Genomic DNA, 14,890 nt, shown 5'->3' on the forward strand with positions numbered 1-14,890 from the left:
TTTTTTTTATACGTGGTGCTAAGTATTCCCGCCCCATATTTTTATGGCGTCAGGAACGAAGCAGCATAGAAAGAGTGTCCTTCAAACGACAATAATAATTACTAAAACCTGCCGGATCTCCGCTGGAGACTCCGAGGCACAGTGGAGTAGTCGTCACGATAAAAAATCTAAAAAAACAAAATAAATAGCCTAACGGTCGTCGGCTGCGTCATAAGGCCTCGCCAAGTGCGGAGTATAACGGTCTTGGCATACGGTACGTATTGTGCATTCGTTATTTTCTTTTCTTTTCTACCACGTCAAATTCTGACGCCAAGACTCTCTACCTCCTCCGTTCCAACGCGTTGTTTGTTATTAATTTAACAAATCAGCTTCAAATAAGGGTCGTGGCACCCTGTAGAGTAAAAAAAAGAATAAAACCGGAATATTCTGAGCAGCCACAGCAGCACGGCTGCTCTGGCCGCTCTGGCCAGAGCAGCTCCTCTCATCAAAGAAGACGCCGTCCGAAACTCCAACGGCTCCCTTCTTATTTTTTTTCTTTTTATTCACTTTGTTACTTCATTTTGTTGTTGGGTTCGACTGCTCCCTTCTCTGTCACTATGCCGTCTGTGGACATACGTTTGGCGTTTGTATTGTCACGCGATGGTGTGGTCCGACCGATCAACCAATGAGTATGTTAGAATTGTGTCACGAGGTATAAAATGGCGGATGAAATAAAAATAATAAATGCAAAGAAGCGCACAGTTCCCCCTCGGCGCTTTCTGACGGCCCCGGTGACTTCGAGGGATCCGCTGCGCTGAGCCCGTCACCCGCCTGTGTGCATCAAGACGACTTGTGCGCCAACCGCTCGTCAAGTGCTCGTTACGTCAGTTATAGGTTCTGGTAGCGGTCTAAACGGTCCTTTTCAGGGCCCCCATATTTTGCAAACGGAGCTGTGTTTTGAATGCGGCACCCCGTGTCTCTGTAAAAAGTTCACAGCAAAGGTATGCGGTCCCAAACTTGGATATCGGGTGTTATGATTCAAATAAAAATTGTTCTTGCTTATTTCCCGCTTTTGACGCGATTAAATGCCGCAGTTGCAGTCGTCCCGCGGTGGCTGTTGCTCGCCCATTCGCCGTCGTCGTGCCTCAGCTTCGTTGTCTTTGCTAGCAGCGCACCGGCGAAGGCGGCCTTTGATCCGAATAAATGCCGCCGTTGCAGTCGTCCAGCGGTGTTGTTGCTTGCTCGATCGCCGTCGGCGTGTCTCTGCTTCGTCGTCTTTGCTAGCGGCGCATCGGCGGAGGCGGTTGATCTGACACGCCGCGTTCGGCTTTGGCTAGCAGACGGCGTCCGTAAAATGGCGTCAGCAGTTGCTAGCTTCACGCGGCAGTACCGTGCGTGCTTCTATTCATTCGGCGTTCGTTGCCATGGTGACGGCGAGGAAAGCAGACGAACTTTATGTTGCGGAAGAACGCTACGGCGCAGCGATACCAGGTGCGTTCTAAGGCCCTTCCGCATGCTTTTCAATGGGCGGAAGGCGAACAAAAAGAGTTCGAAATAAGGACAAAACTCAGGAGGCTGCATTTCTCCAGCGCCTCATAATTTGACGAGTCCTGCACGAAAAGCATGTTTTTAGACCGGAGTTTGGAGATTGCTTTTTATACAACAACATGGGTCTAAAGTATCAATGTGCCGATATTTTTCGTGTCTAGTTGAAAGATCGGCGTTTGTCAATCTTCTGTTCTCTTGTGCGTTTTTTTCTTCTCATATTTCACTTCCATTAGACAGCGCTCATTGCAAACATCCTACCGCCATCTCTCGTCCAAAGGTGCAGGAGCTGGGTCTCGGGTCCTAATGGTCCCGTTATCTTACTTTCCTCGCACTTACCAGAAAACGGCGTCTTCATTAAGTGCGGTCGTGCTCGCGCATCTTTGCTCGACACGTCAGCCCTGCTTCTGCATCGCGTCTTTTCTAGACAACGACGTTCTGAAAGGAAAAAAAAACAAAACAAATTCGCTTAGCGAAAAGGGCCACAAGAACAGGGCATTCGTCAAGAGAGCTAGAACTGGGGGGGAGAAAGGCGGCGCGACGTCGGCAGAAAACGCCGTCGCGAGTCCCGGAAAGGCCCCGCAGCGGAAACCTTAATGTTCGCGACGATCATCAGTCGCGCGAGGCGGATGAGCGTATGCACGAGCGACCCTCCTGATACCGGCCATTATTCATGCATGTTAGGAAGTCGTACACCCAGCCCAACCTCGGTTCCGCTCATGCCCTCAAGCATGGTTTGGGTTTGCGCGTCTGTTTGTTTGCTTATGTGTGAGTGTGTGTGCGTGAGTGTCTTCACGGGTGTGCATGATTTTGCGGGTATTTTTGTGTACGCGCATGTGTGTGTGTTTATGTGGGTCTGTATACGTGTGTGTATCTGCGTCCGTGTGCGTGCCTTGTTCGTATGTTTTTATGTATGTTTGTTTGCGTGTGTGAATTTGTGCGTGCATGTCTGTGTGTTTCTGTATTTGGGTGCATGCGCACGTCTGCGTGTACATAAGCGTTTGTGTGTGGTGCGCGTGCACACTTTCTGTGTGTGAGTTTGTATTTGAGTAATAGTGATATAGTTTTGCAGGGGGACGACGCGCACGTCGCGGTTTATTATACGGCGTCTCGTTTCGACTTGCGTGCTATAAAGTGTCCAAATTAAAAACGGAAAGCGGAAAGAGTGCACTTCTCATCGGGAACGCCTCGTTCCGTTTTTCTGTTTGGATACAATTTTTGTCGTAGCAAGACGGAGACGTCGTGGAGAGAGGCCGCGCGTGACGTCGACTCAGTCGTTAGAAAGATGTCACTCATGGCCGACCAACGAGAATGAGTCTGTCCACCTGCACCTCGGCGTACAACTCTTCTCTCGACCCCTTTCTTTCTTAGTCGGGTCCGAAGTCCCTATTGGCTGCTTCCCGCCTGCTTTGCTTGCATTCCTCCTGCTTCTGCAGCACTCGTCGAGATGGGAATCGCTGCGGTTACCGATGCTGATAAGTGTTGTAAGTTACACTTATGCGGCTCGTGAAGGTGAGTTATACGGCCAGGGAGACGTTATGTGGCTGGCTAATCTTTCCGATAAGTCGGTTAATTAATTAAAATTCACTAATTAACTTTTTAATTCGTCAAAATAGACATAAGGTTCCAATTAGAAACTTAAATTACAAAATAAAATCTTTTTTATAACGACTTGAAGCTCGGGGGTAAATTGGTAATGTCATCATACGCGTTCCGCAACCACTACCCTTGTACTTGGTTCACGAGTGGTAACTTTAGTGCACGACTAAGCCTCTCACGCGCTCAAAGTCTTCCTGAAAATTGCTAATTTAGTGGTTTTTGATGACGCTCAGCAAGTTTCGAATAGTAACCATATGTCTATTTTGATTAAGTAAGAAGTTAAGTAACGAGTTTTAATTAATTGGCCGACTGATCGTTACAATTACTCTCTATACTGTGTCCCTCTGGCCGTATAACTCACCTGCACAATACGCAGAAGTGCAACTTTTCACGGCTTTTCTTAAAGAAATCTATAAAGCTAGAGAAAGAACACTCTATATATATGAAGAGAGATTACCAAACTACGTACAATTTTAATTAATAATATAGTGTTGCAACAAATTAATTAACTGTTCTGAAATTCGAAAGTTATAAAAGAAACATGCTTTTTAACTCTGAATGTAAGGTAAATTCACTCCAGCCTAAAATCTTTCAAGAAATACTTTTACCCAAGGCTATGGCAGTCATTAGCCTAAAAACAAAAACAGGAACGTCATTTGTGCCAGAGCCCTAATTCATCAAATAATGTTGCATCCGAATGCTTTTCTTTGAACTCAACTGCCGTATCGACTAATGAGATATTGACCCAACTCACTCAAAACAGGAAACCATTTCCTGCATAGTCTCAAAAAAGGTAAAACAAATACCTTATTCTGTCCATAATTTAATATATATATATATAATATCTCGCAATTTTAATTAGATAGTTATCCTTGAATCATAGAAGCACGTAAGACGTGATCTGTTGAGTTCTTCAGCTTGATGTGAAGCGGGCCCATTATCAGCACGCCCTTACAGAGTGCATTCTACGTCGGAATTTTTTAGATATTTGATGCATTATCAATTATTGTAATTTCATGTTCAACTGAACCGGGAAATTATTTTTAAAACTTGTTTCACAAAATGTGTAGTGAGTCTCAAATGGATCCTTGCGCTGTTAAGCCACGGTCGGGAAAATCGGGGCTTGCGCGTAAAATGCTTCTACTTTTACCAAACGTGCATTTAGGACTGAATTTTGCCTGGTTGAATTCTAAGGCGTTCTTCCCTTCCTGTATACAACTAGAAGAACAAACTTTCCAGGGTAAACAGCAGACGACTAAGATAACGATGGTTGTGGCTTGTGGCGCCATCTCTTCACGAACACAGCAAACTGACGTCAGAGTGCGTCGCCTGCTCGCTGCGTGCACTGCAAACTCTGTAACAGATAATGCGACGGGAAAAAAAACGAACACTAGTCTTATACATTATAATTATCGGACCTTAGGTGTAGCGAGTATTTAGCCAAAGGCGAGATTATTTTACGGTTTGTTACAGCTGGCTGTGGCTGTGGCTGAGGGTCGGCGAAGACGCAAAACAATCAATTTAACTCCAGATAAAGGTTCACATGTATTCTGCCTATACCGTCCATCAACGAATAACAAAAAACAAAAGCCAAACAAATATATGAAGAAACGCAAAAATTTTAACGAGGCAGAGTGAACAGCTTTTGAAATCATATATGGTTACGTTTATACAGGCGGAGAAGAGGGAAGAACCAGACAAATCAACGCGCTCACTTCAACTGCTTCATCCTCAGAAATACGCGATGATATATGCTCTCCGCTATCGCGCGACTCAACCAATCCCGTAGCCCGCTGCTGCTCGCAAGAACCCCGTCTGTTTATCTGTCAGATCGATTTAAGCCACGCTGACGCATTCGTCGCCTTAACTTTTGACTATGTTTGCCTCTATAATTTTTCTTTACATTTTATATTTATGCCTGCTAATAATCGAGCATATGGTCAACAAACTTTCTTATCCGTAGTCATGACAATGCATCGACAAGCGACCATCTCGATGGCTGCTCACGTTTTGGTTGTGTTCGCGTAATCTTTCGGGAACAGATATTTTGTCTGGTCTACATATTTTCTGCAACACGTCAACGGGAAGAACGTGTTTTCAAAGATTCAACCCCAACGCGTTCAATATTCAGCATTAACAAACACAGAGCGTGGTTTACCATGACTGCGCATATTTTTTCCATGCCTCTTCTTGCACGCTTTTATAGGCTAATTTCCGCAACATTATTCGTTGGGGAATGATAATTAGCTGCACAGGACTCACCACTTCCCGCATTTCTTAATCTGCCAGTCACTCCGGAGAGACGAGAAGACTGATGTATAAAAATGTAGAAATAAAATATTGCGCTATCGTACGCAGGCCGATGAGAGTTCTCAATTGACCGGCAGGAATAAAAAAAAAAAAAATCAATACGCTTTCGTTTCGAACGTCTCAGATCCATCGATTTCACTGCTTGCCTTTTAGGGAAATCCGATTAAAGCGTTTGCATGTTGTTATGAGGGGCGGGCTAAGCAGAACTGCCGCTAATTACGTGAATTGACCGCGTCGCAATTTGTTGATACAGCAGGCTCTTTTTACGGCAGACTGCCAAGTGGGGTTCTAATTGAAGCTCCGCGTTGACTAAGATCTTTTGGGACTCGGTTGTGTCGTTTTGCTTCTACAGCTGACGCTATTGCTGGTCTTATCTCGTTTCAGCAAATCGTTGGAAGGTCGCCCCTGGAAAGCCAGACCTGTTCGATGTCCGAATGAGGCCTTGGTGAGAACCCCGTTCGATTAGTTGTAATGTCGCGTTCATCGCGTTACATGCAGTCCATTAACGACGTGAGAGAGAGAAAGTGTTGTGAATGAAAATTGGGGGGGGGGGGGGGGGGGGAGGGGGGGGGGCAGGGGAGAGGAGGGCTTAGTTGTGCGACCAAAAAAAAACGCTGTGGTCGAAGTTCGCAATTGGCGAAACCACAGCTTACTGTATTATGATAATGCCTGCTCAGTCGCCGGATCGCCGCGAACCAAATCCTGCCAATTACGGCGAGGCAAATCCCGTTCGTGACGTCACGAAAGGAAACCATAAGAGGCCGCCACTGAAACATCTCGAAGCTGATAGCATCGAAGCGATTATGAATGATTTAAAGATGTTTGAACGGCTTGGTACGAAATATTAGTTTATTGTTCACACTAGCACTAGCCGCGATACCCAGTATATGTAGCGAATTTGTGCATCGACAATTTTACTTTGGTTGGCAAAATAGATGTCATACTAATACTTGGTTTCTTATTTTGCTGTGAGTCAGCTTTTACGCGCCAAGCTATCTAGAGGAATTGAACTTATTTGCGAGTAGTGCTAAGAAGTTGGTTACTTTATCTCCTACCCGATATGTTGGACGGCAAACCCAAGCGCGATGAGAATAGGCGCAGGACTACAGTTTCCAACAACCGTCGCTTGAGGGCCGTTTTTACTGCGCGTATGTGCCTGCCCTTTTATGCTGCACTCCAGTAAATCACGCCGCTTTATTTGCTTTGTTTTTCTTCCAGGTTTATTGACGGCTCAAGTTCGCCTAAAGATGTCATTGTACTAATGGACACGTGAGTTCCTTTTACGGCCATAACCGTTACTGACAGACAGGGTTTCGTGTCGGATCCCGCGGTTCGGCCGCGTGTTCATCGTGGCCCCTTAAATTTAGCAGAGACATTCCTCCGCCAAATTTAGCGGAGAATCACAGTGTCACGTGGCACTGTGATATCATGATGTCACGTGAAGTTCCAGGTTTTCCCTTTAAATTTCGTCAGAATTTGTGCCACCCGACGTTATGGTGCTACGTGAGATCACAGTGTCACGTAATATCAGGATGTCACATGACGTCGTGAAGTCACGTGATGTCACAATGTCACGTGACGTCAAAGTGTCAATTCAACGCCGTCCACTGGCAGGACACAAACCCGCTAAGTTTAAACGTGGCTATGTAACTAAGTGCCGCAGATCCTTTTCAGGACACGCAAAAAATAGTCATCTTTTTTTTGAAGAAATGTGAGTTGATAATATTCTAACCTTTCTGCTGATGATACGAAATTCAAATAATTTGTGCCATAAGGATGCTGTCAGATTTTATGCTACGTTTGAATTACTTACTTATAGGCAGGCATACTGATGTGTTTGTGGCCCTTGTCAACTAGTCCAACTGTGACGAAAAGGTCTTTGTTGCCTATTTACGATTGATCTCGGTATTGAGTTTACGTCAGGGCAAGAAACTGTGCATTATTGCTTTCCATTCCAGGAACAGTTTTATTGTTATTGGTGGAATTGTTTTGAATTTTATTTATTAAATTACTATAGTTCGGTCTTCATGCGTCAAAATGTGCAAATAATCTCATGATGGAACTTTCCTTCCTCAAGTGTGTTTTTGTTTCCTCCGACTACTGCAGAAGCGGCAGCATGCACGGCCCCTCCATGGAGATCATGAAGCTTTCCGTCAAGTCCCTCCTGAAGACATTTGAAGAAAACGATTTCATCAACGTGGCTTGGGTGAGAGCTCGGTTTTGGTTTCGTGTTAGCCGAAATTGTACACTAAGTAAGCCCGGTGCTTCGACATATGGCATCATACGCCGCCCCCATAACGATTTTTAGGCACCAAGGCATAACCGCTGTTTACGTGTTTTTTTTTTTTTTGTTTTTTTTTTCTTCCTTATTCTTGTAACTTTAGTTCAACATATCCTATCGTCACACAGGAGACCAGTAGTTAACGTTCGTTGACTCGGTACCATTGTGTGATGCAGACAAAAAGGCAGGCGCATTATCTCCGAAAACGCTGCATTATAATGAAGCTGGCGACACTGCGGAACATGCGCTTCTAATAATTACGTACTCATGCTTAGAAGTGAACATTATGTTATGGACTTGCCACTTCGACTGTGAGTTTTTAGTACGCACCGTGTAGTATCTTCAGCTTTACGAGAAGAGGACGTAATTTTGTAAAGGGAATTTTGTTCTCCCCCCTTACATTATCTCGTTTTCAAAAATTACCAGTACATTTTATTCCTCGTAAGAGCGTGGCATTGCTTTAATAAAATGCATCCCATATTAAACATTTTCTCACCGCACCGTGATCCTACTTTGAGTCAGAAAAACCAAACCAACGGCCGGGATACGTCTAATTTCGTTTATGGAAAATCGCTCTAGCCTTCATCTAAACTTACCTCTCATCCAACTATTCGCAACTCCAGCAAAACAGACGGCACCTAGCGGGAAAACACTGAACTGGCCGGAACAGGCCCTTTCGCGATTTCTGCTTGTCTCTTGTGGCTTCCGTGTTTACATGTCGTCGATGGTTGGGGTGATAGAACACATGTCCCAATGACTCTGTCGTAACTGGAGTATCATGTTCCCAAGTTGCTCTGTATGCAACCTACGCAACCGCGTGAAGCCGATATTCACGTGCTCATCAGCATTGCCGGATTAAGGTACGGGTTAAGGGTGCCGCTACCCAGAGCCCCGGGCTGCAAGGGGGCCATGTGTTGGCCCCCGGAAAGTTGAAAGACTGCTAGTCGCTCTAAGTTCAGAACAGCTAAAGAAGGAACAAAACTAAAAGGAGCCTCTGGGCCCTGGCATTCTGGCATTGCCCCCCCCAATCAATCAGTTTTTCTTCAACATGGAAACAGCGATGCCATAAAGTTCCCTTCTCTAGACGAGCTGGCGTTTGTGAACTCGTTGTAAAATACTGTGCTAGAGCAACAAAATATAAGCGCTGTCTCTCACCTTCCTTGTCAAAGAGAGCACAGCTGTCGACACTGGCGGTCCCTTTGAAGTTCGTCTAATGGAGGACAGGTCGAAGGAGGGACACGGAGTTCTCAATTGTACTGGGTTCCCTTCCACGGGTTTTACGGACGATGGTGGGTTGAAAGGCAAGCAAGTGTTGCCGAAGGCTATAGGAGCAACATACATGCTAAACATTTTTTTAGTTTGTTTTTATCTTTTAGCGTAGTATATATATATATATATATATATATATATATATATATATATATATATATATATATATATATATATATATATATATATATATATATATATATATATAAGTGAGGCAGAGTAGCTTGAGAACAATGGACCAGGAAAATGTAATAAGTCAGAGATCCGTACTTGCGGCGTTGCTATGCTAGGAGTTTATTGCATGTATTTCGACAGTTTTGCCGAGAGGCTCGGCTTCGTCAGGAGATGGCATACATGTGTGCCATCTCCTGACGACGCCGAGCGTCTCGGCGAAACTGTCGAAATACATGCAATAAACTCCTAGCATAGCAACTCCGCAAGTACGGATCTCTGACTTATAAATATATATATATATATATATATATATATATATATATATATATATATATATATATATATATATATATATATATATATATATATATATATATATATATATATATATATATATATATATATATATATCGGTGAACCTCCCGAAGCCATCTTTTCTAACCATTAGCAAGCCTTTTAAAGAGCCGGCTCTAAAGCGCACATGAAGGCACCCTAGCCGGCTCTTGAGATGTCTCCCAAAAGGGCGCGTTAAGTCCGTGCTCCGGAGCGCGAGAGTTTGGCGCTCTTTTCAGTAAACGGACAGGAGTGCCACCAAAGACCTCGAGCGCGCTCTTCGTGCACCGAGAATTTCTCGGAGCGCGAGTGACTTCTTCGCGCTCCGTGACGTCACGTAAATGAACTAGATGGCTGCGCTGCTGGTGAGACCGTTGACGCCGTCGAGACGAAAGGCGTAAGCGGACCGCTGCCCATTTTCAGTTCGTTAGTGCTTAATCCAGACGGTAAAAAGATTTGATTGAAAGCCAAGACATCAATTAGCGTTCCAAAATATGTTTGTTCGTGCATCTCGCCTGAAAAAGAAATTCATCTGTCAAACGGTAGCGTGCCGATAGCACATCAACAGAAACGTTGTCGAGATGAGGAGACATTCGGACCGCTCTTCCCCTCTTATAATACTTAGCTAAATAAAGATACTGCGATTGGAAAGCCGAAACATCAGTCAGCGTCGAGGAAAAAGGTTTGCACGTGCGTCTTGCCTGAAAACTAATTGATCTATCGAACGAGAGTGCCGATAGCTCGGCGACAGAAAAGTCGTGATGAAAAGACAGTCAGACTGCTGCCCTGCTTAAAATGCTTAGACCAACCGCAGCGAATAAATATACTTAAATTAGAACGCCAAAACATCAGTTAGCGTTGCGGGAAAGGTTTCGTCATGCATACCGCGTCAAAAAGAATTCGTGTGCTATCAAACGACGGTGAGCCGGTATCGGCGTAGCTTTCGTCCGGCGCTGCGAGACGGAACCACGGAGTCTCTTACAAATTTTCGGGTTTCATGCGTCAACGAGCGGGTTCAAGGATGCTGTCTTTAATCTAAATCGGAACAGCACGCATGGTCAATAAACAGATCGGCTAAGGTAACTTTCCACATATGTGCTCGAAGCGAGTCTTCAAACATTTCAGGAATATTAAAACATTCGTTAAAACTTCATAACGTCGCCATCTTTTTTGTTTTAGACTGTGCCGCTGCCCACGGGCCTAAATAATTTATCTTGGAAATAATAGGGTGTTTTAGAATAACGTACGCAATTTTAGCGCGCGCTAGCGCTAAATTTAGCGCTTGTATTAGCGCACGCGACGCAGGAGAGTTTTAGAATAGCGTTTCCCCGCCGCGACGCAAAAGCCCAAGCATCTCGCGCTTGCGACGCCACCAAGATACAGTCACAATTTTTATTTCACACACGAAATGATGTAACTTTAGAAGAAAACGAGTTTTTTGGTCCAGAGTAGCATTTTAATTTGTTTAAACATGAGAACACGACGCGAGCGGTTGACCGGTCGCGTCCGCTTGCGTCGCCTCGGCAAGAGAGGTCTCGTGTACTGACCTTCGCACATCGTTCCTTCGCCGTGAAATGTTCGCGCGTCGCAAGCATCAAGTTGCCGGTGATCGCTGCCAAACCGAGTGCAATGTCGTCCCGTATTGAAAATTGCAGTCGCGAGGATGCCGCCGACGTCGCACTCATGACGCCGCCAAAGCAGCCGCCGACATAATCCTGGAAGCCGCCATTTTTTTTAACTGTGCTCGTCTTGGCTTTAGCCAACTTCTCATCACAAATCCTCCTTGAAGAAGCGCAAAGACGCTTTGCGTACGCACGCTATTTCCGGGAAATAGCGCGCGCTAAAATTGCGCACGCAAAGCGCAAAACCTGGTTTGCGTTCGGGGCATGCGCAGTGGCGACGACGCTATTCTTTGCGTACGCAAACCTTTAGCGTGCGCTATTCTAAAACTCCCTAATTTCGGCTTCTGCCACCCGTATCCAGGAGAAGCCGGGTGTAGTGTAGCGACCAAGGCCGAAGTGACGAAAAGTCGAACAACACGTTATTTATACGAGCACATGTTTATATAGGCAACAACACTAGCGACACACACAATCAAGGTTGACAGACGTAATACAGAAACCGAAACTACGACACAATACCGGGTTCGTCATAACCGTGCGGTCGGAAAGAGCTCGTGTGGCTCGTCGATAGTTTCGGGCCGTGTTTCAAAATTTACTCGATCTCACTCTACGGTAAAGCTTCTGTCTGTACTTTAGCGTACGAAAGCCCGCCCACGCCCAGCGTTTTTCTATTTTTGTTGTCACGTGACATAATCTGCAGGGTAACTCGGATATGTTCGAGTTGATCTGAAACGCAGCCTCGGTTTGTCGCCCTCCTCTACGCCATACGTCGTTCAGTTGCTGCGCTCGGAATAAAGGAGTGCGGACTCGACGGGCCCAGTGACTGCAAGCAACAGCTCTGGAGCCTGTGACTGATCTGCCAGTGCGAGACAACACTTCTCCTGCCATCTAGTGATATGATCGCTGCAATTTTGAATGCAGGAGTGTCTTAGTTTGGGACATGAAGGATCTCTTATTATCGCAACGGCTTCAAAACGGCTTGAGCACTAAATACTGTAACGACCAAGATTATTTTTGAAGTCAGTAATTGATTAAAAAAGAGCTAGATAGACAAGCTCCGATCAATCGGAGGAAGTACTAGAATAAAAACATTACATTTTCCGGACAGTTTTTGAGTTGCGACTCGCGATGCATGTCGTTAGGGGCAACAAAATGTTTTTTTTCTTCTTTTAATGTAAATTATTCGGGTATCCTTTCGGTTGCCACCTAATGCAGTCTGTGCCTAGGTAATCATACTAGTCGACATAAAGGGTGCCATATGTGCCGTCTCTCTAACTCACCATAATGTTGAATTTATGCAAGTCGTCAGAGACACGCACGTAGTCTATAAATAAGGTAGTAGGTCTGATAAAACAAGTTCATAGAAAAGCGGAGTCAACATTTTAAACATTTAAACGGAAGTTTACGAGACTCTCCATGGAGCTGCTAAATGTTCGCGGCACTTCTTAACATTTTCCCGAATTGTTTATTGTGAACTGTTTATTTTTGATTTGTACGTCTTAGTGAGCGATTGGCTCTTTCCGAAACAGCCTCTTTCCCACAATTCCACGGGCTTCATTTCCACCAGTGAAACCTGAATTCCCTAATTATAGAAGCTACATATACATATCGACACCTTCCAATGTGTACCATAAGGTTAACGGTATTCATATTTCATAAGGTGGTGAAATACACAAACTGCCGTCATTGTCGTTACCAAAGTCAAGTTTGGGGGTTCTACCTGCCAAACCAACGACGGGCATCTGACACGCCCCAGTGGAAGACGGAGGATTAATTTCGACCACCTGGGGACCTTTTGACATGCAACCGAAGACTCTGTTACACGGCGCCTTCTCCGCAATAAGCCTCCGACAGAATGCGGGCACCACGGCCGGGACTCGAACCCGCCACCTGGGGATCCGTAGGCCGGCGCATTGCCTCCGAGCCACCGAAGTGGCTATTGTCGTTACCGCCCACCACATCGTCATCATATTCAGTATTATCATCATCAGCAGGGGCCTCGAGAACAGCCTTAGCCCAGGGCCCCGAAATTTCTTTATCCGGCCTTGTTCCTTAGCACCAGACATGTACAAATTACTCAAATAAGGTAGTTAAGTTAAGTTACTGAGTATCGACGCCAAAAGTAATTGGAGTAGAGTAGAAATTACGCATTTGTAATAGTAATTGAGTAAACTACTAACTACTGTAAAAAGTAGTGAGTTACTTTGAAGTTACTTTCGAAGTTACTTTTTTATATTTTTTGGTAGCAAAATGAACAGAAGATTTGATCGGTGAGAAACCCTGCGAGCATTAAATAAATGCAGTTATTTTATGGCTTGCGTTTTCACCAAAATAGTTTGCTCTCTCGCAGAAGCAATTGACTTTCAAAGTTCTTGAGAGGAGAGCTTTCCCCTTTTCTCCCTAAAGACGTCCCCAGCCAAGCTAAAAAGACGTTCCCCCGACGCAAGATGGAACGGCAGCGTTCAATTTGAAAAACAGGCTGCGCAGGGTCGGGTAAGCGGGTGTCGGCATCTTAAGTGCCCATGAAGAAACATGTAAGGTTTGCCTCGGCTAGAGGTTCTTTTATAACAAACCCTCCCTCCTTTTTCCTCTTCTTCGGTAAGTCGGGATTGTTATGATTGGCCGCTCTTTATTCCCACGACGTTCGGAGAGTACGCTGAGCGAGTGCACCTGACCATCAAGGGTTCAAGTCTCGCGGCACGACGATGGGTGACTCGCAATCATCACCGACACTACAGTATCCTGACGTGCCTGACACGCCTGACAAGTGAATCGTTTTCAACAAAAAGGAGGTCTCTTTGGCGTGGAAGGACGCGAAAGATTACGTGGGAACAAGCATCGTCGCTCGTACAGTTGCAGCTGAAAGCGGGAACGTGCTCCCATCAACGGATTAAGGGGTGTCCCACTACAAAACGCACGACTCCGACGAGTCGTGAAAATTGAAGCGGGCGCGTCCGCTTCAATTTTCACGATTTGTCGGAGTCGTGTGTTTTGTAGTGTCCTGTTTGGACACCCCTTTATCCGTGTCTGCGTTTGTGCGCGGGGGAATCAGGCTTTGCAAAGCGCATGCGTTGACAACGAGGTGACGACGGGAACAGTCGCCCAGCTACGAGGTCATTCCGGTGGCGCCTCCTGTGGAACCCAAAACCGCTTGAGGCAGACTAACTAAAGGTTGACAACATGAAAACAACAACCCTCGGAGTGTCCCTGTCTTTCACGGTTGCAACTGGAGGCGCGGTGCGTATACGTGCATTACCGGATTAGGTCAATCCCCGACCAAGGCTTGTCAAGCATCTCTTCCTGTGTTCGTGCGCGCCGGTGTTAAATTTTAGCTGCTCGTCGCCACCTTGGCCCAAGGATGCCTGTGATGCATTTTGTGCGGTTGCCGAGTTAAGTGCATGGGAACGGAATGTGGAGGGGGCCCCTTGTTCGGGAATGCCACTTCATCTGCCGGCGTCTAATTTACTTCTGCTCTCAAACTTTTGTGATGAGCAAAATTAGCACTAGAGTTCGAAAGTAGTTAGTACTTTGAGTAGAAGTTACCTGAAAAACGTAGTCAAAGTAAACTACTAATTACCCAAATAAAGTTGTAATTGAAAGTTACCAAGTTACTCGGAAAAGTAGTTAAACTACAGTAGTTTGAGTAGAGTAGTTGAACTACGTACAAGTCTGCTTAGCACCATGGAATGAGAGTAAGCAGTCCTTTGATCGCCTTCTCGAAAAAGGCCAAGCCTCTGGAAGCCCACTTGCAACAACACATAGAGGCAGGCTCGAAACG

At 45.4% G+C, this 14,890-nt stretch overlaps 1 protein-coding gene across 1 annotated transcript in view; it reads left to right on the forward strand.

Moving 5' to 3' along the window:
- LOC115310117 (voltage-dependent calcium channel subunit alpha-2/delta-1) overlaps positions 1-14,890 on the forward strand; it is a 405,214-nt gene that overhangs the window by 331,551 nt on the left and 58,773 nt on the right. The window contains exons 7-9 of the mRNA XM_042291392.1: positions 5,818-5,878; positions 6,652-6,702; positions 7,540-7,639. Of these exons, the coding sequence (XP_042147326.1) occupies positions 5,818-5,878; positions 6,652-6,702; positions 7,540-7,639 (212 nt within the window). The remainder of the gene's footprint in view (positions 1-5,817; positions 5,879-6,651; positions 6,703-7,539; positions 7,640-14,890) is intronic.

The sequence above is a fragment of the Ixodes scapularis genome, unplaced genomic scaffold, assembly GCF_016920785.2.
Source record: "Ixodes scapularis isolate PalLabHiFi unplaced genomic scaffold, ASM1692078v2 PGA_scaffold2__306_contigs__length_199485367, whole genome shotgun sequence".
NCBI classification, from domain to species: domain Eukaryota; kingdom Metazoa; phylum Arthropoda; class Arachnida; order Ixodida; family Ixodidae; genus Ixodes; species Ixodes scapularis.